We start from the raw sequence: 25,983 nt of genomic DNA on the forward strand, positions 1-25,983 counted from the left end.
GCTACTGATAATAGATATTACCAATTGCAACTTTTTTATTGGGATAGTGGAGTGTTAAAGGAGAAATATAAATGCTAAACACTGTACCAAAAGTAAAAAATAAGCAAGCAGACTGATTGATTGATTTACAGAAACTTTTTTACATAAGATGTGCAATTTGCCACCACCACTTCACACATATACTCCCGATAAAAGGCAGGCGCTGAAAGGCAGTTTTTTTATACGGTGATGGTATGCAACATTATTTAGGAATAGAAAAGTAAATGATTAAAATAAGGATTATTATCAAAACAAGAAGAATAATTCCACAAATGATTTTCTTTTTCCGTGACTTTTTCTGAAAAAGCAAAATTTAACGTCATACGAAAACAAAATGATTTTTTCCTACCCGTAAAATAAAATAAACTGTACTTTTTGAGATTCAATCATGTTTCCCAGTTTTTTTTTGTAAAATATTTATTTCCTTATTTTAAAGACTGTTAATAACATGCACTTATTAAACTGCAACTACATTCATTAAAACTATGTAAGTTTTAAGAGGCACTGTTACTTAAACACTGTATTAATATCTGGCAGCTACAAAACATATTAAAATTTATCCAAATTAAAATTGCTAAAACAGAAACAAATCAAAATAACCAAAACATGTAATTTACTTGGTTTTTAACGGCCTGACCCAATTCTGATTTTCCCTTATCCACTCTTTCATGAGCAGCTTCAACATTTGCCTCAATGCTATCTAAAACAAGAGAGCACAACTCAAATAAACATTGACAAAACAATAACCATCATGAAAGAAGATTGATACCTGCTGTACATACTTCAGATACTTTGTTACAATATCATATCCTGCAATTCTTCATTTCTTTCAGTTTGGTTTGTGTGTAATGGTTTATACATAGTGTTTGAGGCAGTTTAGTTTTTTTTTAATATTTTGTTCAGTTTTGTGTTTTTTTAACAGATTCATTTTTGATTTGCAATAGATCATAGATGGTTTAGTTTTAAACTCTGACTAATTGTTTAATTAAATCTCCATTCTCCACCTAAAGTTAAATTTTTGATTGCAATTTAGACCCACAACCAAAAAAAGAACGAAACAACTGTTCAACAAAAAAACAGAATCAATTGCAGAACAACAAAACAGAGAATCGGCAACAAAAGAAATTATTATTGTTCTAAATTATTATGACTATGTTTATAAGAATCATGTTTAACTACTAAACAATAAATACAATAAGTTAACAAATGTTTCATTTTGTGACATGAACCCACAAAATGCACAACTTAGGACTTACCAATCATTTCTCCTTGATCTTCAACTATTTTAGCAAGATCCTTAAATATGATGTTCACATCAACAATGTCGGACTAAAAATAGAGATCACCATAAAAAAAATTGTTATTTTTTAAATTAAAAAAAAAATAAAAAATAATAATATTGTAATAACATCTATACATATCTGTTATTAAATCAAATGTTAATGTTAAAATTAAACATTAAATTATAAATTTTGAAGATGGAAACTGTAGGAAAAACTGCAGACTTCAGTTAGAAAGAAAAAGTTATATTAATATAACATAATTTTATTTTTATCTTTCCGAAAACGATAGCAAACATCATGTTGTTTAAAAAATGATGAGAAGAGAATTAACAGTAAAATGAAGTTGTAAACACATTATGAATAAAAGTATATGAGAAAGAACGCCATTTAAAAAACCTAAAAATCTTTTTAAACACTCTCAGAAAAAAAAATCAATTGCAGATTAAATGACAATTGTTGGTGATCAAAAATTCTAACGATGCAGACAAAAATGAAAAACCATGTCCACAATTATGAATCATATGGTGACGCTGTTATTAACTTGGTATCAATTTCATGTATTATAGGGCACAAGGCACCAACCCTTCATGAATATTACCTCCAGTTTCTGAAGTTCCCTCTCCCGTTCTTCAAGTACAGAAATGTCATGTGTGGCCATTTCTTGCATTTGCATCCCTCTGATTAAATTTTAAATACAACAATCAATGAACGTTTGGATCAATAATTGGTAGCGTTCAGCATTTTTATAGTTAATACACCTCAGTTTAGAAAACATGATTTTAATTACCCGCCATGCACTGTAGACAGGTGTTATTTCTTATGCGTCTAAATTAATTATGCATGTGCACATGTTCAATAATGGATATAATATAAGCTAGATGGTATATGGAATATACATTATACTGGTGCTCTCTAATCAATAAAGTATTTGACTCATTGACTGTATATCAAAAACGGTCAGTAGAAAAAAACAAATACGCCATAAATAAAAAAGAAGCCCCCACTTAATAAGTATTAGAATGGCTAATATACCGACTGGTTTTTAAATAAAACAACAAACCCCTGGGCTCCAATGAATGGTTGAGTTTCTTGATTAGATTCACTCAATGATCGCATCCTAGCAACCGATTCTCTTTCAATCTTTGCAATATCTCTTTGTACGTCTTGAAATGACATTGAAACATCTTTGAGGTCATTTGTTAATCTTGTTGTCATTGTATTTCTTTGCCTCTGCAAAAATACATTTATTGTAATTAAAATGCACAACTTTCAGTATATTTTTGTTAATTATTTACAAAGCTTTGGTTCATACTCAAATTGGTTATATAAATAAATAATATATGTTGTCCTATGTATATAATTATATATATATGTTTTATATTAAAATATTAACTGAAAATCGTATTAAGATTAGGGGTGTAACAGTGCATATAATAGGGGTAGTAAGCAAAATTTGTCTAGAAAATCTCTGTTATGTGGTTTGCCACGCTATAGTGACAGACTGGCACAGAAAAAAAAGCAAAACAATTTCTTAATCACTAAATTTATCTCAAATATCAGTTTTTGTGTCAACTAGTACTAATAATAAACACAATTAAACCTTTTCACTTGCTGATGTGGGTGGGGAAATGTTTTTAACATCTGACAAATGACTTGCTGTTGCTTCCAGGAGCTCCTTAGTATGATGCTGCCTTTGGTTGCTTTAATAAAATTCACAAATATATATGTCCAAAAATTTAATAAAAGTCAAAATATATACATATATTTAAAATATTGCAAAATTTATTAAAATTAAAAATTTACCAAAATTTAATAAAAAATATGGATATTCAAAAATTAAACTAAAGTCAAAAATATATTAAATCCTTCCCTTTGACCAGTTTCACAAAGCGCGCTATTAAATTTTTAAATAAATATATATATATATATATATTTCTGAATTTCGGTGAAAGGAAATTTAATTTATTAAACCAAATAACTCTTATAATATTAACTCTTTAACAAGATAATGTTATTTAACTTACTTTAATGAATAAACAAGCGCTAGGTATTCAACATGCATTCCGTTAAAACAACATTAACTTACATTTTAGTCAAAGTGTCGCCAGAATTTCCATGATCATTTAGTTGACAAACAAGGTTCTTTATCTCTTGAACTAAAAATTAAATATAAGTTATTAAAGTTGGAATCTGCTTTGAGGTATAATTAAAGCTATTTCTTAACCGTAACAGTGTAGGATTTTGCATGCCGCAATATAAATGTGCTAAGGCTTATATAATTACCATTTTTTGTGATCTTCTGTAGATTTGAACCCACAAGGTGTGTGAGCCTCGTGTAGTTTCTTGCGTCATCAGAACTTTGCATAGTGGTTGCGATTAACAGAAATACCTTTAATGATTAGGTAATGAAGAATACACGATTTATTACTTATCTGAAAATGTATAAGCAATTACAACATAACATGTTTAATATGCTACAAACATACGGTAATGTTTAATTCACATTTTTATACTTGTACTGTACCAGTAAAGCACACAGTAAATAAAATATTTATAATTAGTTGACACATTGTATAATAAAAGCAACAAATTCTGATAAATATTAACATGTAGACAGCAGTCGATCATGCTTTTATTCAGGCACCACCATAAATTGCTACAAAAATGACAATATAGACATTTACTTTATTTGGTCATGATGTTTGGGTAAACCGCATGGTAAAAAACACAGAATTTTTTATTTACCAAGACTTTTTTCAATTAAAACGGGTATGGTGGAACACATTAACAAATATACAACTCTCACAATTGCACAATCCCATGTTTTTCTTTTTAAATCAAAAACAATACTGTTAAGTTTAATTAACAGAGATCAAATTCTTCCTCTTCAACAGCAGAAGAGGATTGTGGAGTTTGATTACTTTGGTGTGGATTTGGTACAGAAGATTGCAGAGATGCAAATTTATCAGCCATTTCATCCGCTTGTTTGGTCATATCGTCCAGATTATGTCTGGGTTTGTGAGAATTACTCTCTGTTTTTACGGCGTTGCCTGGCACGTAACCGGGAACTTTTAATGATCTAGCTAACTTTGCATAAGCAGTGTCCATATACTTAAACAGTGGAGTATTTAAGATTCGTGATGCTGCATCCTGGTCCCGCTGATCATAAGCTTCCACGAGTCCCATCAATGCATCGTATTCCTCGCTCTCATTAAAGCCATCAATATTTTCACATGCATCATACACACTCTGTTCCGCATGTACCTGGTCACCTATATGCAAATGTACGAGCACCATAGCGCAGGTCAACCTGCTTCCTGCCCCATGATCTCCACCATCCACTTGACTATACAGCTGCTTTTCATGTTCAATAGTTTTTACAGCTTCACTAAGTTTATTCATTCGTACCTGAATCCGAGCTGCTTTACCCACAAGTTCAGCAGCAGATCGAAGTCTACTTTTGTCCTCATTTTCATATATTTCAGCACCTTTTAAGTAAGAAGAAGCCGCCCATGCTGGGTGGGTCATTTCCACCATTTTACCACCCCTATCCAAGCACATTGCTGCTGTATCAGGTGTACCATCTTCCAAGTAAAGCTCAGATGCATGGTCTAGACACTTTAAAGCATTTTCAAAGTCTTTCATGTCTTTATATACCAAACCCGCTTCTTCACGAGCCTTACCTGAATGAAAACGTGATCCATTCTTGTAATAGCAATCTGCTACCTTAAGGAAAGCCGAGACAGCTTTTTCCAAATTCTTGTGTTTCTTGTATGCAAGTCCAGCTTTTTGAAAACAGTCTGCTGCACTGTCGAAATCTGGTCGCCATTTAAAGAAACCAGTCTTCAAATGCTTTTCACCCTCTTGTACCAAACGATCAGCTTCAGAAGTCATCTTCTTTATAATCTAATCTACTATAAACCTAGAATAATGCGATGTTAAAAGTTTAGAACAGCTCCTACAGCACGCAATACGAATTCCAATGTTATTCTTTCGTCTCGAATATAAACAAAGTCAAAAATCAATCAACCGCAACCGATCATGTGAATAGCGTAATTGCAGTGTGGACCGTATTTTTATTTATTTTTAAAGTTGAAGACATTAGGTGTAAGTTAAAATGCTTTTATACATTTATAAATCTTTTAGTATAAGCTATGCCATTTTTTATTAAACTGAATAGTACAACGTTAAATACATGTCATTACTTTTAAAAAATATTATATTTTTCACTCTAATGATTTTTTACTGTGTAACACTGAAATTTTGTTCTGCATGACGTCACCGTCTTACGACAATCAGTGAGCAACAACACAATAAAACGAAAGTAGACAGAAGTTTATTAATAACTTAAAATTTGTGGGGAGCAGCAAGTTCATGAAGATAAACTATAGCACATGTTAATACGTAGATATAGTATGTACTTATGCTACTTTATCACTTTAGGTTTTATTGTTGTATATATATCAACTGTTAGAACTTTTATTATATATACCTTGAATAAAAAAAAATTGTATTTAAAAAAGTGTGTAATTTTAAATGTCAGTGAGCATGTCATATGGAAGAGGTGATTTAACAAGTGATGGCTTCAACAGTTCAGCATCATATAACACTGGTTCATACCAGAATTCTGGAGGTACCCAGGATTACACCAGACTTACTCAGCTTATAGGAACAAACATTCAAAAAATTGCGCAAAATGGTAAGTTAGCACTGTAACACAAATATAAAATCTATATATTAAGACTAACCGATTTCACCTTGTTTTAGTCCAAGAATTTAAACGAATGGTTAATCAATTGGGGACCAATCAAGACACACCCGATCTAAGAAACAGACTGTAAGTTGGTCTTTTATGCACCTTATCTGTTCATGTTCTTTTTGCATATTACACTACTTGTCATACTTCATCATTTGTGCTAAACAGCAATGCATAACCGAGATTCATGTTTGTTTTATTGCAGGCACCAGAGACAACATCATACAAACCAAATATCAAAAGACACAGCTCGTTATTTAAAAGATGTCAAAGGACTACCTTCCACCCAAGCAGCAGCTGAACAGGTAAATATTACACTACCCAGTAATGCCATGTTTTTCATTACAATATAATTTTATCATTAAAAACACTGTTCCTGCAGAGACGGCGAAAAACACAAACTGAACGACTAATGGCTGATTTTAGTGATGTACTTAACTCATTCCAAGCAGCACAGAGGGAAGCAGCTACAACAGAAAAAGAATGCGTTGCAAGAGTTCGAGCATCAAGTACAGCTCATCAAGAACCAGGATCTGATGTTCTTATTAATATACAAGGGTAAGTAATGTGTGATTCTGGAAAAATAACACTTTTATCAAGTGCATTTTACATGGGTAAATCCGGTCCTATGACAACTTTGATAGCACAAGCCAGGGACTTGGGGTTTAGGCCAGAGTTCGTTGGTTGGTTGGTTGCCTTCATGTAAACCAAATGCCTAATTCAACATCTTTTTATATGGGTTATTTATTTTAAAAGTTGTGGTTTCCTTTTCAGTACAATGCAAGACCAACAGCAAGCCACTGTATCAGCTGAGGAACTGCAGGATATAGAAGAAAGAGAAACTGCTATACGGCAACTTGAGGTAATTTACCAAAAAGTTTTTTATACTTTAAGTGCTATCATATCACACCACATTAATTTATGAACAGGCAGATATAATGGATGTAAATATGATCTTCAAAGACCTGGGTACAATGGTGCATGAGCAGGGAGAAATGATAGGTAAGTTGCTTACTACTTAACATTATTATAATGATATTTGTTACACTTATCATAGGAGTTGAAACAAACCAAAGTTTATCATTATTGTATATGGTTTGTCATGCATACCTTTGTAGTTGATAGTAACTCTTTGTTTTGTATGTAATTGCACCACAGTTCAGTTAAATGGACTTTCCTTTGTGGATAACAGGGTTAGTTTTAAGGACACTGAATAATTAATCCTTTTTCTTATACAACAGACAGCATAGAGGCGAATGTTGAGCACGCAGAGCAAGATGTTGTACAGGGGAATGTTCAACTTGTACAAGCACGTGCAAGCCAGGTGAAATTTACATTAGTTTAAATTTTTGCTAAAACACTGTATCTTGGTTTAATTCTCTAGTTCACTGACAGACCTACCTGGATCTTTTTTGAATTATATGTTTGTAGCTTACTTTTTAAACCGTAACAACGATTTATGCATGGATAACTAAAATTAATAGCTGTTTTACATTTCAGTCAAGTGCACGGAAAAAGAAGTTAATCTGTTTCATCTTACTTATTGTTGCTATCGTTGTGATTGCACTGATTATCTATTTCTCTGTGAAGAAATGAAGCACAGACAATGTGCCCTGGTTAGCTAGCACCATTCCTTTTACAAGCAAAGCCGTATTACATCGGTCAACCAATTACTAAACTTCCAATTCCCAATATTTTTTGATTTTTTACCCAAGCAAAAGTGAACGAAAATTGCTTTGGCAAAAACTTTAGAACTATATATAAATTTAGAAATATATATATATTGTTTTTGTTTACGCTATTTTGCAATATAATTCTAATATCACAATGTGTTGTGCCCTGGCTTAGGATGCAGTTTACCTTGTTAAAGGTGTTCCTCAATAATAAGTTGAAAAAACTTTAGCAAAATACTTACTTTAATTTTCCCAGGTTGTTGTCCAGGTCACAGTACAAATATGCGTATAATCTTCAGTTACTTAACTTCCTTGTTGGTGTAAAACTCCCCGCTGTTCTGCAAATGAAAACATGTATAACTGTATATTTAAAACCGATATGTTATGTAAATACGCATTTTGTGGATTTATTTAAAATTTATGTCTATTCTATATATATTCTATATTTCATGTGTGTGCTGTTGTTTCCCTCTATTTATTGTCATATCACTGAAAATTAATTTGAAATCCCAAACCCAGTACTTGACGTGGTTGGTAGTTTTACTGAGAATTTAAAACTATTATGCTATTAAGGATAGAAAACTGATAATAAATAAATAAACCAAAATATTTTAGAGCACTTGACTGGCAAAGTAAAAAAATAAGCAAATACTAAAAAGGGAATACAATTTGAACTTGAGATACACGTGACAATATAGTTATATAGGTTAGTCACAAGGGCATATTTAGGGACTGAATATAAAAGCATGTATATTTATTAACAAAAGCAAAAAACTCAATTTTTCTATTTCGCTAAAATTATAAAAAAAATAAGTTTACAGGTATAAACATTAAAAGGCTTTAAAAAAGTATTTCTAAAACACAAATTTTATGAAAAGAAAACAGTTTCAGTTACTATGGACAGTTTAAGGCAATCTTATAGCACATGCAGTTTAAAACACTGGACGGAAGAAGTAATTTTACATAAAAAAGTTGCCTATGTGGAAGAATATGAAAAAGGAAGAACAATAAGCTTAAAGATCAACTGCAATAATGCTGTTTGAAAGCGGTGTGTCGCATTTCGGCCACACATAACATGTTTAGCCATACGTAGTCTTTAGGTTTAGAAGACTAATGGGCAAATCCTTGAAATGTATATTACAGGTTTCTGAAGAGAATGCATGAGCCTTCTGCGCCAGTGCTTCAGAAGTTAGTCGAAAATTTGTGAGTTGGAGTTCACAGTGTTGGTGTAAAAGTCATCGGATGGTTTGGCATCTCCATCCTCCAAACTACTGAGACTTGCTTCATCAAAGATAGTCTTCTTAGTAAGAGGATTCTCAATGGCATCAGTTCTCTCTCCTCTTCCCTGGTTAAATGGATCGGTCGAAAGTTGTTTTTCAAATTCCAAAGTTGCCTAAAAAAATAATATGAACAAAGCATTTGTTATTTTTAATTCAGATTTTGTTAACTCAAACGCCAATCATACATTTTTGTAAATTCATGGGTACATGGGTGTCGTATTTCATACACCTTGTGCTCACTATTTCATACACCTTGTGCTCAAATTCTGAACAATTTTTTATAAATCTTTGGACCTGGTTGGAGCAATTGCCATTAACTGTCCCGCTCAACAAACCATAGGCCCAAAACTGGTGGCAGCGCCAAGCCTTGAATCTATTTTACTTGTATATAGTCGAACAGTTTAAATACTAAGCAACTTGCCAAACAAATGGAACCAAAGCAGGAGGATAAATAAGTGTCATTCAAACAATAGATAGTTATATAATTGTTTAATAATTTAAAACAAATTTGCTCACATTATCAGCTTCAAACTTGTTTGCCAATTCTCTGTCTCTCGCAAGTTGCATCGCAAGTCGACTAGTTTTCTTTTCCAAGTTTTTCTACAGAAAACCATCATAATTATCATGTTTAAAATTACTATATTTAATTTCCAATTTTTTCAAAAACATCAGGTTAACATGAGCCTACCTTCCTTCTTTCTTCTGCAGCCTTTAATTTCTGTTCAAGATCAGCTTTGGTTAAAGTACTCGATTCTCGTTTCAACTTTTCCAACCTTGGTGGGGGCCTTCGGATGGGGGCCAGGGGTTCCAGTGGTTGTAATGGACCCGCACGCACTTCAAAGGCAGCACCTCCCTTTTGTACTTTTGAACCTTTGTGTGGAAAAAGAAAGTAATAGCTTCCAACGTAACATAACATAACTTTAGTTCGTCACTTAGTTAAAGTAGAGAAGGTTAAAAACAAAACAGGTCAAGTTATTTATTTAATACAAATATGGTTCTAGTTCAAAGAAAACTGTGCACAAAATCCGAAATCCGAGTTCTTTGGAATATGAAGCATATATATTTTGATAAACAGTTTAAACTACCTGTTATTAATCCTTCTGCCTCTAGTTCTTGTAAAATGGCTCTTGACTTTATTCGTTCTCGTCCAGCACTCTTACTGGTGAGTTGCCTGCCTACCAATTCAAAATCTGAGGGTAAGAACAATACCAAATAAGCCTAACCCATCATATAAAAAGACAGGGCATTGACTGTTAACATACCTGGTGTCTCAGGACGTCCATCAGCCTCAACTTCTTGTACACGGTTAGGATCCGAATTCTCAGTGATGATGTCTCCTGATTCATAATCCTGGAACCAGTAGAGACATTTTGTTTAAACCAGTAGTAACCACATGATTGAAGCAATTACTGTTAAATGTCTTGCTCAAGAACACAGGCACCCACATTAGTGGGACCATTGGACCTTTAATTCCCTATTCCTTGGTTATGATGTAAGTACTTCATCCTAACCACAATGCTAGACCTTTGGTTTGTTAATTAATTAAACTTACCATTTCTTGAATCCCACTGTCTCTGCTTTTCGCAGATGTGGATTTGGTTGCTCCAACGATAGTTGCGGCAGATTCATTAACAGCCGACTCTTTTGCTGACTTTACTTTTACTTTTGATGCACTTTTTGATCTCTGTACATGTAAAAGTAATACCATTAGTCATTCAATATTGTATTTTAAAAAGAAAGTCATAATTCTAGATATTCTATTGGTTATACCAGCAGTTCTCAATCATGGGCTGTGGAAACAATTTGAGATGGGCCACAAACCAATATAAATAATGTATATATATTTAATTAAAACTTAAGTTTCATTTGTGTCACTATACATAATTTTACAGGAATAATGGCTTTAAATAAATTTAAAGTTGAATAAATAATCTATCTTGAAATATGTTCTACTGTTTTCTATATTAACTAAACCTATTTTGTTCTATTTTTTCATAAAAATTTATTGGGTCACAGAACTTTTATGGCGAAAAATGGGCCACGTAAATAAAAACGTTGAGAACCACTGGGTTATACAATACAAATATTAGTTAAGTTAAAGATACTTACAATTTGGCCATCTTCGCCAGTGGTAATAGCTTTCACACTATCTTTAGAAGGCCCACACCCCATTGTAAAGAGATGGTTATAAAATCTGCAATAAAACAAAATTAAAATAATTTCCTTTGTAAGTTCCATACAAAACAAAACAACTTACCTTATGATAAAAAAGTAACTTAATATAACCCTAAATCAAACAGTAATTGCACAAACAGAAACGATTTTTGCTGTTATACAGTTATGCTCCTATAAAAAAAACTAAAGGTTTTGTTACACCCTGTCCTAAAGTGTATGTCTGTACATACATCATCCTATTTTCTGGCCAGGCCAAAACGCTAATGATTTAAAAATCTTACAAAAATGAATAAATAGGCTTTTGAAACACAGCTAAACAAACGGTAGATTTACTGATGAAGCACCGAACAGCTGATATTGGCCTATTATAAGACACCTGACACGACGTCTTTTTCGAAGGAATGATTTCAGCTGTAATCGTGTTATGCGGCGTTGTTGGTTACCACGGCTGTTGCTAGCGACTGACGTCAGCAGTTACTCAAGCGAAACACTTCGGCCCATTTAAAGTAGTAGGTCGCCTGGAGATCAACATAAACTAACAAATACATACAAGTACGACGGCAAAAAAAGCCAACTAACGTATGTACTGTTTTTAGGTTTCTGATGGTTGCTCACTTAGGGTCGAAATCTACTGTAGTCTTAAATATAAAACAAACAAAAAAGAACCGTCCGGTTATGTTTGCATTTTCTGCGATTTTATGTGAATCGACAAACTAAATATACGTAAACTTCAAACCTGTTAAACTGCTGCAACCAAATCTAAAATTATGAAAAAAATTTTTTTTTGAAATTTCGTTTCACCAGTTGTTTTACGTACAACCGTATTTGTTACGTCATAAATGAGATAAAAAATCCGTACCTTTCAACATTAAAGGCTTATTTGCATTCAACCGTCAATCAGTCTTATATTTTTTAGTTCTAGAGATATGGTAGGCCGTGGTTTACTGGTTTTGCCTGCGTTACGGTCTGGTGATGGTATAGTAGTTCTAATTCAAGTTTCGTTCAATTCTACGAATTCTATTTTAGTGCTTGCGTGGTAAACAACTTTGAATTACGCTCTCGCCGTTTCTTAGCCAATCTATAATGTTACGTCTTTGAGAAAATATTTTGCTTGATATTTGGCGAGTTGTGCAAAAATAGCGCACAGTCAGATCAAAGAAGTTGCACCCTACAGATCGTTTTGGTTTCAACCACAGAAATAAAAAAGAATAGAAGGCGCATCTCCAATGTCGGCAAAGGAGAGAGCACGATACACTGTCTCTCTTTCGCGGGTCGTTCCCGTTTACTATTGTAGTCAATGGAGTCGATGACGTTTTGTGTAGTTTTTCTTCGTTTTTTGACTTAATTTAAAGTTATTGTGTAAAAAAAACTATTTTCTAATATATATATATTTCTGAAAAACCGTTTTTTTGAAAGTTTTAATTAATTTTTTTAAATAATTAAATTTCCTAAACAAGTGGTAAACTGTAAGCGTTAACGTACCAAATAACTAAACTAGCCTAACAAACTTGAATAGTTGGTGTAGTTTTTAAAATAAACAGCTAAAACCTTCCAAAAACACTATGCGCCTATCTTTTACAATGGAGACGAAGGAAAATGGGGACGGAGTTGGCGGTCACGTGAATAGAAAAAAGAATATATCACGGTTTTGGAAAGTTGCGCGTTCTACTCTTTTTTATTTCTGTGGTTTCAACCAATAAGAAGTATTGGGTTGTTCATCAATGGGCCATGGTGTTGTGTGTGTCGACGATTAAGAGTAATAAATGATTTCTGAAAGACTTCTGTGTAATTGGCAATTGCCGTTTAGTGTTTTCCTCATGAACACACACACGTCGACGATTATATATATCAGCGTGAGCCTTGAACTTATAATCTTTGGGCTAACGGCAGGCTCGCTAAGCACTTTGCCACGGCCACGGCCAAGATACCTCTAGTAGTATAAGCCATGCAACAGTGCCGGTTTTTACGAACCCTTTACAGTTTAACTTTAAACTATAGTGTTCTTCCACGTGCACAAACTACGTGTGTGTGTGTGTGTGTGGTGACATAACCAATATTCGTTTTACGGACTTCACTCAATTAGTACGATAACCTAAAAACGGCGACTAGTGCTGGGAAGCAAGCAGAGACAAAAAGATTGACACAATTATGGCAAACCCAAAAAACTTTTTCCTTAAACTGAGAAAATAACATACCACTCACCAATACTACTATATTTGTAGCCGACTAGTTGTAAAGTTTCGTTTCATCAACTTTCCTTCGCCTGCATATGTCCAAATGCAAATTCCCTGCAGATCGCCATATACCGTATATATATATATATGCTTAACTGCCACACATGAAACATCCTCAATCAAAGCAACATACCTTTCCAAACAATTTTAAGTCAAATTTAATACAAGGTTTTTAAAATGGTGGTTCTAGATAAATATGCGTATGATTTGATCTATATGGGTAAAACCTTTTTAGTTAGTTATATATTGCTGTTACAAACCTCTTTAAACCTGAAAACAAACGCTGGTTAAATTTAAAACACCATGGTAAATAATACAGCAGAACACGCGGGATTGTTACACAGCTTGTAGTTCCAGCGTTGTGCAGCACGCAATGGTGCAAAACTCAAAACCCGTTAATTACCAATGATGCCACGCGTGCCTTAAGCAAAAGCGTCGAATTTTTCACGTGCTGCACGAGTTGCATGACTAGAGTATAATCAATGTAGACGTAGTAACAATTCCTGTTCTGTGCGCTTTTTAAAGGGCCGACTCCAAATATGAAGATGGTAAGTCTACTCGATGTACACTGGATTGTTGTTTAAATTTTCGAGAAAATATTGCAACGACATTTGAGGTCACAAAAAACGGTTGAAGAAAAAGGGATGTATAGGTGCATCATACCAGAAGATACACCCACTGTACTGCTTATGGTGCTGGAAAATAAAGTAAACGGTATCCACAGAACCCTGTGGCTGATGGTGTCCGACGGTATTTTTAATATTTTAGTGAGAACGATGCTACATGAATATTTGCACATTGAAACAAAAAGTACGAGGTGTACAAAACGACAAAAATATTGTTATAAGTACCTATAGGCAGTTATGCAGTTTGTCGGAGAATGTACTATTGCACTGTAGCAGCGAGTATGCTACGGTGCTGGAAAGGGAAATCCGAAAAACAACTGCATTTGCGGGGAGTCATCAAAACTCCAATGTTTGGGTTACGGCGGGCAAGATAGGCATTTTACCATACACCGTTAATTGATATAAATAATACTGGAATGTGAAAAAAATACTTTTTAATTGTAACTATTAAAAAAACAATGTTGTAATGTACCTCATTCTCTATCAGTTCAATGTCTAGAAAAAAACTTATATAATATACTTCACACAGTACCATGAACCTAAACGAATATAGAGTCCGCTTGTTTCTACCGGATCTTTAGTTCCATTTGCGGAAACCTTTCACAGTTAATCAGATTAGAATAATCATGATATCGGTGATAAAATAATAAATTAAAATTCGTTGGAGAACACACAAGGTGGCCAAGGTTAGGTTTCTGTTTGTGAAGTAACTTGCGCAGAGTGCTAACACTAAGATACTACGACAGTAAAAAAGCGAATTGTAGTTATACAAGTCTTCCTTGCACAGCGATGATATTTGAATAAAGGTCATTTTTAACCCAGTAAGTTTAACTGAGCATGCGACGCTCTGTTGAGGACGTGTGGTATATATTGCTGTTATGCAACTGGCCATCGCGATCGCGACCAGCCAACTACATTGTCAGTCTTTAGGGCAGTGAGATGTTCTTATGAGCAGCAGAAACAACAAAAGATCCCCCACGCGGATAATTTGTCTGGTTGCGGGTTACGGACTGCACAAACCGAAACGTCGTGTGTCCGATCACGTGTCATTGTACATCTTTTCGCCGAGCGGTGGCGCTAGCGGTCCTGTCCCGTTCATCGCACTGTTGCAAGTTGCTGCTGCGCTGTTTTCATCTTCGTTAGCAGGGGAAGAGGCACGTACATCTTCGTGTTCGTTGTCGCTGGAACTATTCGAGTCCAACCGAGGATTATCATCGTCCATCTCGCCCGCACTTAATTTCCGCGAGTTCGCAACTGGGTTTAACGAGCAAGGTTGCTCTTCTACGACACCTAACGGGCCCCTTACGCTCCGTTGGCGACGACAGCAGCAACACGAGATGAACTCGAATGACCTCTCTGTTTTCTGTTTAACGTCACCGTTTCTTTTACTTTGTTCTGAAAGTTAAACAAAGGTTATTTTTTTTTCTCATTAAAATAAATGTTGCTGCAAATATCAAAATGGTTAATCAATGTAATTTTATTTTCAAACATTCCCACATTTTAGTGTTATCAACAATTATAAATGGCATGATCTTCGAATTACTAAAATATGTATGATTGTCTAATTACTCAAATAGCCATCTTTCTGAATGGATTTTTCTGGATACACGACTAATAAAAGAGAAACGTTCTGTACTTCCGTATCACTCAGCGTTTTATCTCTTGTCAACGGTTCAAAACGTGGTAAAAAGCTCGTTGATAAATGTCCAGACTTAACGTACTTTAGAATGTTATTTGTATTAGGCTATATTCACATTACACTTTAATAGGATTTTTTTGTCGACTGCTACATACAGAAGTTGTTTAATATTTTCTAATGTACCCAGTCAGGTTTATGCGAGATGACGGAACGAATCGAATTTAAATTCGTCTTTATTTGGAAGAACCGGTCTGGAAGTTAATCGATAAAACCGTATTGAACGCGAATCATGGTCGTATTAATTATTCAGCGTGCGAAAACCACAGTGTTTCCACGGAATATCTATCCTGTTTTCTTCACCACAAATTTAGCGACTTTAAAGGTAATTTCACCTTGCTAAATTCGACTTAACCAATATTGGATAATATGCCGCTTGAATTTGTTTCAAGCTCAATTATAAAGCCTTAAAACGTACACGCGCTGTTACATCGGGCAACACTTCATAGCAGATGAAGGGATGGAACACTCCCTCCCCAATAAAGCGTCATGGAGGCAACCCAAGGAACAGTAATTTGAAAACGTTTACCACTTTTCTTAAGGACCAAAATAGATCGTTGGTGCATCGCTTGGTCTCATAAACACATACCGCACACAACGAATTTATTTTAAGAGAAATTGAAACCCGTTTAAGGGCACGGCTTTAAGCGTAAGGATTGTATAACTTTTAAAAGCTTGCAAAACTTATGGTACACAAGTTGCAAAGTTTCGTTATAATAGCTTCTATGCGCACCTAAAGAATTATTAGAAGTAACGAGTTAATATTTTACTGTAAGTATAGTCCGCCATGCGCATGAGTGTCGTACGGTTATCTAATTTGCATGAGGCACGTATGAAACGTGTACCGACCCGAGAGAGACATAACTTTTAAAACATTCTTTGGTTACTACCGAGTGTGACGACAATGAGATTAAAATCATGGAACATCTCATCCACTCCTACCATGCTTATCTAACGTTGCAAAAGCTGCATTGAATAATCAAGCAAACAATAAACCAAAAAAGTTACAAAATTTTACAATGAATAAAAAGTAAGAACATTGTAAACTTACCCACTAGTTCTTTAGTTATTTCGGCAGTGAGGTTTGAGCAAAGAAATCGAGGGTATGAATCCCTATGCATCAATGTATATATTTGGTGCTGCGCCTCAGTAAATATGGATACATCCATCTTGTCTTTCAGTTGATCAACGATGTTTTCTCGCATCTTGTAATCGATGTTTACCTGCAATAAAAAAAATATTTATTAGATATGAAGTCCAACTGAAATATTTTAAAGCGATGTTGTAAACTAGTTTCATTAGCCTGGTATGAAGTTTAGGCATATTGCAAAACTCGTTTATCCTGTTTTGTATGGTGTAGCAAAGAGAAACATAAAAACCAAAATACGTATTTGGTGAATCATAATTCGAGAAAAGAGCAAAAGGTTTTGTAAGAAATTATGACAGATCGTTGCTGTTGTCACTGCCGTTACCACAACAAGACAGTCGAGCTCTAATGAATGGGCACATAACATTATTATAAAAAAGTTTAAATGAATGAATGTGAATGAAAGATTGCGTAAACCTCGTTTCGTTTGAAAAGATAAGATACCGATACGCCAATCGTTGCAAATTACAAGTCAACTGCTTGTATAGAGAAAATCCTTCGCTTAACCTACCCCATATTAGCATTTATATGATTTGGGTTCAGACAATAGAAATGTGTTTTAAGAATTGGCGTATCCGAAGAAGTGACATTATAAAACAATAACAAAAATAAGAACAACAGTTTTATAACCAAACACATGTACCTAAAAAACCAAGCGCTAAACGAAATAGAATATACATAACGTGCCTAATTACCTCGTGTGGAGAATAGACATTGATGTAAGTGTCGTAAATATCTTGAACTCCTTTTTCGATTCGCTTCTGCTTCGTCGCGCTTTTTAAGTTTTCGCAGGCCAGCCAAAACTTGAGGTTTTCGTCGGCGATTTCCGATTCAAGAAAAACTCGGAAAACGAAGCGGCCGGCTGGTTAAAAAAAAACTCAATTAAAATCAGACCACTTTCCATGCGAATAAGCTAAACGCCCTGCCCAAAATAGCTAAAAACTTAGCTGGTGTAGACGATATAGTCTTGTTTTAGCAATGAGTTTCATACTTACATAAACGCAAACCAGCAGAGTATAGTAAGAAAATACATAAAAATGATAAATACTATACTAGTTTTATATTCTATAAATAAGTACTTACCGGTGCTGCTAAGAAGGGCGTCGAAGGATTGATGCACTCGGCTATGTCCTCTAGCGTAACACTGTAATAACATAGTTGTAAATTTAGTGTATGTATTATACACTGTATGCATAGTTATAAACCGATACCACAGCCCGTTTACGTTCCTGCAGTAGGGTGGGGGGGGATGGAACACGTTTCATTCTATTTCCTCGTCCCATTCGGTAGTAAACAAAGAATATTCAACGAATTATAAAACCATATCGTGACAACTCCCCTCGTTGGTAATTGTTTAAAACACGATCAGGGTATCTGAATATTACGTGCTAAAAGCGTACCATGTTCCCCCGCTCTAATATAAATGTAAAATGTTATTAAGATCGTAGAACCGATATTTATAAAAAGCAACTCTAAACTAACAAGACATTCTACGCATTCCGTGCGAAAAAATTACATTTAACCTAAATGATGTTAATGCATCGAAAGCACCTACTCTATATGGATGTATTTTAAAAATCGTGTCCATTCAGGTAAGATAAAAAAATACTTGTTTTAAAATGCCCATTATGGACATGCCACGTGCTACCTTAGCCAGACCAACACAGATACGTTCCCATGATTAAATCTAGGACGTATTCGTATACGACTATACGTCGTCGAATGCAGCCGTCGAGCTCTGCGCAGACGTATCAGCGTGAACTTTATCAAGACCATTGTGAAACGTCTAAAATGGTGTCATACATCTGTTGCGTTTATCATCGTGTCTACTGTCACGGTCTACACTGTAAGTATCGCCCTTTGGTGTTTTAAAAAGAACCTTTATTTGTATTCGCCCATAAAACCAGTAGTAATCAAAGTAAAATCAGTATTTAATAAACTGGGTATTCCTGTTTGCGTATATAATTTGTGAGGGTTGGCTAAGCTAAAACTCGTTGGTATTAACGCGACAGTGCACATGCGACGTAATCGCGTGAAATTTCATTGCTTTTATATATTGAAAAATCAATACATAATTTCGATGTGAAATGAACGAACGGGAATATATCGAAAGTATAGACAAGCTATGACAGTATGAAAAATTGTGCTGGAAGGGTATAAGTAATGTGTTGTATTTGGATGGAGGTGCTGTGACGCCTGGATCAAAGCTTGCAAAACTTATGGCACACAAGTTGCAAAGTTTCGTTATAATAGCCTCTATGCGCACCTAAAGAATTATTAGAAGTAACGAGTTAATATTTTACTGTAAGTATAGTCCGCCATGCGCATGAGTGTCGTATGGTTATCTAATTTGCATGAGGCACGTATGAAACGTGTACCGACCCGAGAAAGATTGCCATTTCTGCTGATGGACCGCCATGAAAAATGCATTCAGTAAATTACTTGCCTGCAATGCATAAGCAGCTCCTTCCCACTTTTTATCCTTCGCTTGCGGAAGGATACTTGAGGTTTCACCGACTGAGTCCTGTAATTTGAGAAGTGCATTAGTCACAGAATATGGATCGCGTAAGAGTCCTCTATACCAACACACTAATGTAAATCGTGGTTATTACAATGACATGTCGCATTGCTACTTCAGGTCACAATTTTGCTATTTTGACGCTGACAAACACCGTTACGTTAACTTAGAGAGTGTAACTAACCACACATAAGCTTCATTAAACCTGAACCCGAACGTCATAATCCATTACCACCGGAACACTAATAAAATAAAAGCTAGGTAGTTTTTTACTATAACGTGGTGCAAACGTATATATTCTTAAGCATATCATAACCTTTTTTCGATCTACACGTTATATTCATATCTTCCATATAACGACAAGGGAAAAAAGTCTGCCATAACCGCACATACCAAGTAAGGTTGTATAATATGTTTAATATATATGATCGACAAGCTACAAGGCAGTTTAATTGTTTGTGTCTCTTGTGAGCTATATGCGGTCGGTACAAATGATGAAACCAATTGCTCTCGATTTAATGAATGAATGTATCAACATTGCTCACCGTAATTACGATACGAAATAAAAACACGTGGCGCTAATTGCGCCCGCTCCGATCAATGCCACAGCCAATTATACATATAGTAAAGTAGAATGTCTCCCGGTATATAGGTGGACAATGGCCAGCATCGATTCTTATGGTTGGAAGACGGGTAGACAAATTGAAACGAAGAATTCGGAAAACTACAATTATACCTATAAATCGTTAAGCGGTCGACCTTAAACTAGCTTGCCTATACTTCCGACGAAGGCCGCTGTGGCCGCCCTACTAAATAATAGATCTAGATTCATAAATAATAATGAGTCGGTGTGACAAAGATTTATGTTAAAATGGAAAGTCGACCAAAGGAGAAGCAAACGAAGAGTGTGTGTAGATGGGTATTAGATGATGAACTGTATACACTTCATGTTCATCATACAATGTTATGTGCAAATAATCCATAACCAGTCAGAATAAACAGTTTCTTAACATAAAATGACATGTTTACCTATTTCTTTACATAGGACGCCACGTTTCTGCTTACCGTTTATTATGCCAGAGTGGAGAAAGACGAGACACTTATAAGCGCAAATTGCTCAATATTTTCAAAACCAAAATATACATTAAGGTAGCTGTACCTAGTAAACCTAGTATTCGCAAGCGAATTCGTATGCAAACCGTTTACCGAGTTCCGCATGCGGCAGCGAAATCCGGACAAAACAGACAAAACGGACGAATTCCGGATACTGTGTACAGCCACCTTTATACGGATTTTGGGTAATACCTCGAATAAGTACAATCATTCCTTTAGTAATTGACAGCAACTCAAAAAATATATTTTATTTTTTATTAATAATCTTGTTAGTATATGACCATCTTACTATTATGCTTTTTTAACTATTAAAAATATGTTGTAGTCGTTTAGCATCGAACTTTAGCACCTAACATCTTTGCCGTGCACTTTTTTGGACCGTGAGAATTCTGTCGAATAATACTGTAACATTTTTTTTCTTTTATCACTGAATGGAAACCAGAAAAACGGACATCTTACACCGAGCCTCGTCTTCTCCAACCTACTATATATCTTATGTATAAAATCGTCTGTCTTTTGTCCGCCAACACGTAATAAAAAACGAATTATAAGAAACGTACCCGGTTGACTGACAAACTTCTTTGGCTTTTTTCAATGATCCCGGTCGGTTTACTTCTGCTGTTGTATCGGGCTGAGTTTGGATTCTAGTGTCCGGTGTACCCGGGACAGATTTGAGAGCAGTTTGTGATGAACTTCGTCCGTCCTTTGTCCATGACCTTGTCATGTGATCGCCCATATAAATCTGCGAAGTTTGCTGCTGTTAATGTATTGTTGTATATTAAACGTCTTTTCGGCTTTGAAATACAAAACAAATACAACCTTTATTTGTGACTTGAAATCAAAGTTTATTTGTCTCCTCGATAACAAATAGGTAATTGAGGTTAACAAGCGTGGTCAGTACAGCACCTAGGATCTACGCAGCGATATTACTATACGTGTGCAATATGGCAAAAATGTCACATTTATTAAACCACGGTCTACGAGAGATATACGCTTTATTTGTTCCTTGTTTAATCTCGTCTTGATGCTGTAAACTTTGTTTACGCGTTAGTTATTTCACAAGTTTTAATTATAGTAATATTTTGCCGTTTGCTTTCTTCTGACGCTGCTAGCAGATACATTGCTGATAATAATTGATCTCATTGCAAAATTCGTATATTGTTAATTCGTTTGTTGCATTACTGGCTCTGAATTGAAGCAAAACCTAACAATGGATAATAATGACGTTTGTGATGTACAATAGACCTTCTAATTTCAAACATGTGAATTATGCGGCCGTATCTCTAGGAGTAGGAATTTGTTAAGAACTCTTAGGAGTGGTTTCCCAACGAAATAATAAGCATTTCCGTTAAAAATATTTGTAATATGTCCACATTTTTTAGGTAATACACAAAGAATGTTTAAGCTTATCCGTATGGATCAGTCGTAGGCAGGGGGACACCATCGATGCACAATATCGATCCAAAACTTAATTAGTTTGTACTTTATCGAACCCCTTACACGACATAGCGATCGAGCATATGGGATCGGTGCGCAATAACGTAATGTGTATGTGCAGCACTACGATATAGATACTTCGGTGTCCTTTAGATTCAATATCATCGAGCTTATATACCCTGCATAATTCGATCACTGTTTAGTGTTTACGTACCCATATAGCGCGCTTCTTCAGCTTAGATCTGAACATTTCTTTACTGTCCATTCAGTAATATAAACCGACAGTACCCTTTTAAAAGGGCAATTTACGCTGTATTCAAATTTAGAATACATTAACTCTGCTTCTCATGACTCTACCATACGTCATTCAAACATCACGCAAGATATTCCTAACTAAATGTGCAACAGTTCACCCGAAGGTACTTCTGCTGCATTGACGTCTGTCTCAATTTAACCTTTTTCGTTGTAATTCATGAATAATTCCTGTGCTGTGGGACAAGGCTGGACTTTATTACCTTTCATTATTTCCACAGAGCGAACGTATGGGGCAGCTGAGAACAAAGGCAAGTATGAAATGTATGTACCTGGCCTGCCGTTGCGCTTCCGCGAATAGTATTGATGCTGTCGAAACACAATGCTTTGCTGATTGAATTCCATCGAAAGCGAGCGACGTTTTCCTCGTTCATTTCGATCACTTTACAACCACCAGTATACGTAACAAGGGGTGGGGGTTAAAAATCTAGACAACGGTTCAGCATCTACTCAGCTATGGTTTGCTGTCCAGCTTCAATCCATGTACGTATACACGACACCTTACAACATAAAGTCTGACTCATCCTAAATCTCAAAGTTACAATAGCGAACAGTTGTATCAGAGAAGCGCTCCAGATCGACGTCTACGACTGTCTCGCTCGGCTTTTCCAGAGAAAGGAAACGGCGCTTTCGTAGACCGTTAAGAGAAAATAGCGTTCGGTCTATAGAAGCTATACGCCCGATCGATTCCAAAACATATCGATTGCGCGTCCGTTCCCAGGCGAGCACTATTGCTGTTACCGGTGAGTAAAACTGTGCACCTGTATACGCTGTACAAATTCGTCGGAAATATATGACGCCAGAACTGGTCCTCTTATATAGGGGTTAACACATGACATTATACAACAATAGGTGCACGAACTACGTACAGGATGACCACTGTATGAGCGAAGACCTTTGAGCCCTATTTTGTCTCTTCCGCAACTCAAACTACGTCAATAGCTTGCGCGGAATGACGTTAATTACGTTTCGATCGAACCAGGAGAAACGAATTCTTTTCGTGTTAAAAACTTTAGTCTTTTTCATTGACATGGTGGCATTGATTGGTCATTGCAATCGCTCCGTAAAAGACGACGTGACGGATTAAAAGTTCCGAGGTAGGTCCGCTAATTTTATTCACCGAATCCGAAATTTATTGAGTTATAGAAGGCGGATGTTTATAATTTACTGATCTCGTAATAAATGTCTGTTTAAATTGCACAAAATTGAGTTAAGATTATAAACAGTTTGGAACTGTGCCGCTTTTGGCAATTTACATAAAAAATAATAATGGTACGCCTAAAACCATTTTTTCGGGGTTTGCACGTATTTAATGCAGTTTTTAGACTCAGATTTATGTCAATAGTTACCTACACTAAGCGACGGTAAATGCAATTGCCAATTATTAAGTATATAAATACAAACCGCATCCAAGCCAAAATTTTGCAGTAGTGAAGCTCTGCTGCCACCCAGCGCGTTGTATGCATTATGCGCCTATATACGTTTACAAATTTTACCGGTAAAATACAGCTTTGTACTAATAAAACTGTCAACACAGGCCTTGCACTAAATATTGATACGAATTCCCATTAAGTATTGTCCCATTCGACAATCTCCAGGTAAACACTGGTATAGAGCAATAACTGTTAAATTGCTTGTCCAAGGACATTATTGTTGACCAAAACCGATCATAAAACATAAAAATTGAGGTAATATATCGCAAGCGAACAATTTCCAAAGGTTCGGAATTCTACGTTACATGTCACCAAGTCAACATAACAAGCATACGGCTGCATAATTCGACTTACATTAGCTTCCAAAAGTTTTTCCCATTCATTCTTTGCCGCAGAGTTCAACGAGCGTCGTTTTTCCTTCATCTTGTCCAGAAGCATGAACAGTTTGTAACGATACACTACTGCTACCTAACTACACCTAAAGTATACAGCGCATATACAATGCTACTTGAGAAAGGCAGTTTTTATACAGAAAAGCGTTTTGCAAGATCTTCTAAGTTTGCGTATAAATTAGACTATCGCAACGCAAGATCTATAAATAAGTGTTGCTAACGCAACCAGCGTGCGTAGTGTCGCTTGCTCAGTAACAGTTATATTGATATATCCTCCGTAACTCTCAGTAAATATACACCTGACACAACATTCTATTAAATAAATTCAGTTTGTTCATTTCTTTCTGACGACATTGCCAACTTGCACTGCTGCACAAAACAAACCATTGATATATTACCCAGAAAATGGCAACAGGCGTACGTCACGCGAATGGTATAGAGTAGACTGCAGTGTAACGCAGCACTGCCAATAAATGGCCGAGTCACTAAGAAGCTCGCAATTTTCTAAGCCTACCTAAAACATAAACTTGCAACATGAGGTACAACGGACCTCCGTACAGTTAGTATTTACCTTACGAGTATCTACCGACGTTTTATTTGAATAACAACAATATATCAACGAATCAATAACGCGGAAAAGGAAGTATCATGTGGACTGACGCCTATTGACAATTTCCCGATGTTCATGACGTACTGCCGAATAAAATTCTTGTCACGCAGGTACTGTCAATCATCCGGAAAAAATGTCATCTGGCAATAATTGTCGCTTGACTTACGCTACTGGGATGCGAACCAAACCCTTAACTATCCCAAAAAATCTGATATTTTCTATAAATGTTCTAAATTTTGTACGGGCAAATATTTTAAGGAGTCAGAGTCCGGCAAGAAGGGGTATAATAAATGCATGTAATGTAACCGATAACCGAACATTACAATGTTACTTTTGGTATTGTTATTAAGATATTTTACAAGCTGTTGTTTTTATGCAGCTGAGCGTTAAACAATTTGTAGTTCGTACACAGTCACGAAAAAGATTTTCGTATTAAAGTTTGATTGATTGCAAACCTAAAACACATGCGGTAATCAAAGAGCACAGACCCCAAACTAAATGTTTTCAGGATAAACTTTTTACGTAGAATTGTACGTCACAATGCATAGTGTCGCTCTGTAGAAACTGGTGACGCACGCCAACTGCAGTTCGCAGAAAATTAATCACAACGCTTGGGCAGTGAAACTAAATGCATTAGAGTTACGAACACGCACAAGGCAAGACCGCAATACGTAACTCTTAACAACTGAAACCAACGCTAAAGAATATTTCACCTTTTGTCGTTTCTGTTTGACATTAGTAACGCAATTTATGGTTCAGAAATAAACATTCAGAAATGTATGAAACTTTAAAAGACGTGTTTTGTTTGAACGCTGTTTAAGAAAAAACAAATTGGTAATTACCAATTACAACATAGCTACTTCTCCGTTAGATGAATTACAAAAGATTCGATCAGACAATAAAACTTGACTGCTAAACATCTATCCACATCTGTAACTTTGTAAAACATAGACGAAACAATCAACTTAGTTTAGTTAGTACATTTTTATCCACTCACAGTGGTCTAATGCATGGCCCATTAAACCAAAGCGTCCCTAATTCATCTAAATCTGCGGAACTGCACTTGCCTGACCCATCACGGCAAATCACTTGTCGTCCTAATGCGCCACGTAAACAATGACATGATTGTGACGACAGCCCTGCGTTGGTTCAGTAATCATCAGCGACCGTCGTCCGCGTATAAGCCAAAGCGTAAATTATACTAATCAAAACAAACTTTAACAACACAGCATTAAAACAAGGCCAACCAAGGCGTATGG

At 35.4% G+C, this 25,983-nt stretch overlaps 5 protein-coding genes across 18 annotated transcripts in view; 1 reads left to right on the top strand and 4 right to left on the bottom strand.

The window, feature by feature from the left end:
- The window catches only part of LOC100179377 (syntaxin-12), a 4,874-nt gene extending 1,033 nt beyond the window's left edge, over positions 1-3,841 (bottom strand). The window contains exons 1-8 of one of the 4 annotated variants that reach the window (XM_026835382.1): positions 3,606-3,841; positions 3,409-3,478; positions 2,923-3,022; positions 2,383-2,552; positions 1,921-1,999; positions 1,296-1,368; positions 657-739; positions 18-337 (exon numbers count right to left, since the gene is read on the bottom strand). In XM_026835382.1, the coding sequence (XP_026691183.1) occupies positions 242-337; positions 657-739; positions 1,296-1,368; positions 1,921-1,999; positions 2,383-2,552; positions 2,923-3,022; positions 3,409-3,478; positions 3,606-3,687 (753 nt within the window). In that variant the 5' untranslated portion in view covers positions 3,688-3,841 and the 3' untranslated portion in view covers positions 18-241. Of the gene's footprint in view, positions 1-17; positions 338-656; positions 740-1,295; positions 1,369-1,920; positions 2,000-2,382; positions 2,553-2,922; positions 3,023-3,408; positions 3,479-3,605 lie in introns of those variants that run through there. The other 3 variants (XM_026835379.1, XM_026835391.1, XM_026835386.1) reach the window with 3 other exon arrangements.
- Positions 3,754-5,353, bottom strand: LOC113474350 (gamma-soluble NSF attachment protein-like). The gene has a single exon (XM_026835037.1). It carries the CDS (start codon positions 5,214-5,216, stop codon positions 4,185-4,187), a length of 1,032 nt encoding a protein of 343 aa, XP_026690838.1. The 5' UTR covers positions 5,217-5,353; the 3' UTR covers positions 3,754-4,184.
- A 410-nt stretch (positions 5,354-5,763) lies between these two features.
- Positions 5,764-8,360, top strand: LOC100184777 (syntaxin-7). The gene is made up of 8 exons (XM_002123011.5): positions 5,764-6,021; positions 6,090-6,159; positions 6,284-6,383; positions 6,461-6,636; positions 6,853-6,940; positions 7,008-7,080; positions 7,320-7,402; positions 7,579-8,360. Exons 1-8 carry the CDS (start codon positions 5,859-5,861, stop codon positions 7,672-7,674), a joined length of 849 nt encoding a protein of 282 aa, XP_002123047.1. The 5' UTR covers positions 5,764-5,858; the 3' UTR covers positions 7,675-8,360.
- A 130-nt stretch (positions 8,361-8,490) lies between these two features.
- Positions 8,491-13,719, bottom strand: LOC100187274 (stathmin domain-containing protein 1). Of its 11 annotated transcripts, none has more exons than XM_026835300.1 (10): positions 13,701-13,719; positions 13,409-13,494; positions 11,583-11,724; positions 11,141-11,225; positions 10,584-10,715; positions 10,294-10,381; positions 10,117-10,221; positions 9,720-9,901; positions 9,548-9,631; positions 8,491-9,144 (listed from the first exon to the last, which is right to left on the bottom strand). In XM_026835300.1, exons 4-10 carry the CDS (start codon positions 11,201-11,203, stop codon positions 8,941-8,943), a joined length of 858 nt encoding a protein of 285 aa, XP_026691101.1. In that variant the 5' UTR covers positions 11,204-11,225; positions 11,583-11,724; positions 13,409-13,494; positions 13,701-13,719; the 3' UTR covers positions 8,491-8,940. The 11 variants fall into 11 exon arrangements, with proteins under 11 accessions (XP_026691101.1, XP_026691102.1, XP_026691098.1 ...); XM_026835301.1 differs by lacking the exon at positions 13,701-13,719 and adding an exon at positions 13,574-13,591; XM_026835297.1 differs by lacking the exon at positions 13,701-13,719 and adding an exon at positions 11,786-11,844 and having other exon boundaries at positions 13,409-13,590.
- A 456-nt stretch (positions 13,720-14,175) lies between these two features.
- Positions 14,176-24,145, bottom strand: LOC100182408 (regulator of G-protein signaling rgs-7). The gene is made up of 7 exons (XM_002123897.4): positions 24,077-24,145; positions 21,101-21,184; positions 19,356-19,433; positions 17,993-18,053; positions 17,605-17,771; positions 16,814-16,985; positions 14,176-15,461 (listed from the first exon to the last, which is right to left on the bottom strand). The coding sequence occupies exons 1-7, from the start codon at positions 24,143-24,145 to the stop codon at positions 15,106-15,108; spliced, it is 987 nt and encodes a 328-aa protein (XP_002123933.2). The 3' UTR covers positions 14,176-15,105.
- Between the last annotated feature and the right edge of the window lie 1,838 nt (positions 24,146-25,983).

This window comes from Ciona intestinalis, chromosome 1, assembly GCF_000224145.3.
Source record: "Ciona intestinalis chromosome 1, KH, whole genome shotgun sequence".
NCBI lineage: Eukaryota > Metazoa > Chordata > Ascidiacea > Phlebobranchia > Cionidae > Ciona > Ciona intestinalis.

Bases quoted from the DNA above. Each gene is read 5' to 3' on its own strand.
- LOC113474350 (XM_026835037.1), bottom strand. From the start codon at position 5,216: ATGACTTCTGAAGCTGATCGTTTGGTACAAGAGGGTGAAAAGCATTTG.
- LOC100184777 (XM_002123011.5), top strand. From the start codon at position 5,859: ATGTCAGTGAGCATGTCATATGGAAGAGGTGATTTAACAAGTGATGGC. The intron at 6,160-6,283 runs GTAAGTTGGTCT...GTTTTATTGCAG, and splicing joins CCCGATCTAAGAAACAGACT to GCACCAGAGACAACATCATA. The intron at 6,384-6,460 runs GTAAATATTACA...CTGTTCCTGCAG, and splicing joins CCCAAGCAGCAGCTGAACAG to AGACGGCGAAAAACACAAAC.
- LOC100187274 (XM_026835300.1), bottom strand. From the start codon at position 11,203: ATGGGGTGTGGGCCTTCTAAAGATAGTGTGAAAGCTATTACCACTGGC. The intron at 10,716-11,140 runs GTAAGTATCTTT...TTACATGTACAG, and splicing joins CTGGCGAAGATGGCCAAATT to AGATCAAAAAGTGCATCAAA. The intron at 10,382-10,583 runs GTAAGTTTAATT...TACTGGTTCCAG, and splicing joins ACAGTGGGATTCAAGAAATG to GATTATGAATCAGGAGACAT.
- LOC100182408 (XM_002123897.4), bottom strand. From the start codon at position 24,145: ATGAAGGAAAAACGACGCTCGTTGAACTCTGCGGCAAAGAATGAATGG. The intron at 17,772-17,992 runs GTAAGTACTTAT...TTTTTTAACCAG, and splicing joins CGCCCTTCTTAGCAGCACCG to CCGGCCGCTTCGTTTTCCGA. The intron at 16,986-17,604 runs GTAATTAGGCAC...TTTTTATTGCAG, and splicing joins ATGTCTATTCTCCACACGAG to GTAAACATCGATTACAAGAT.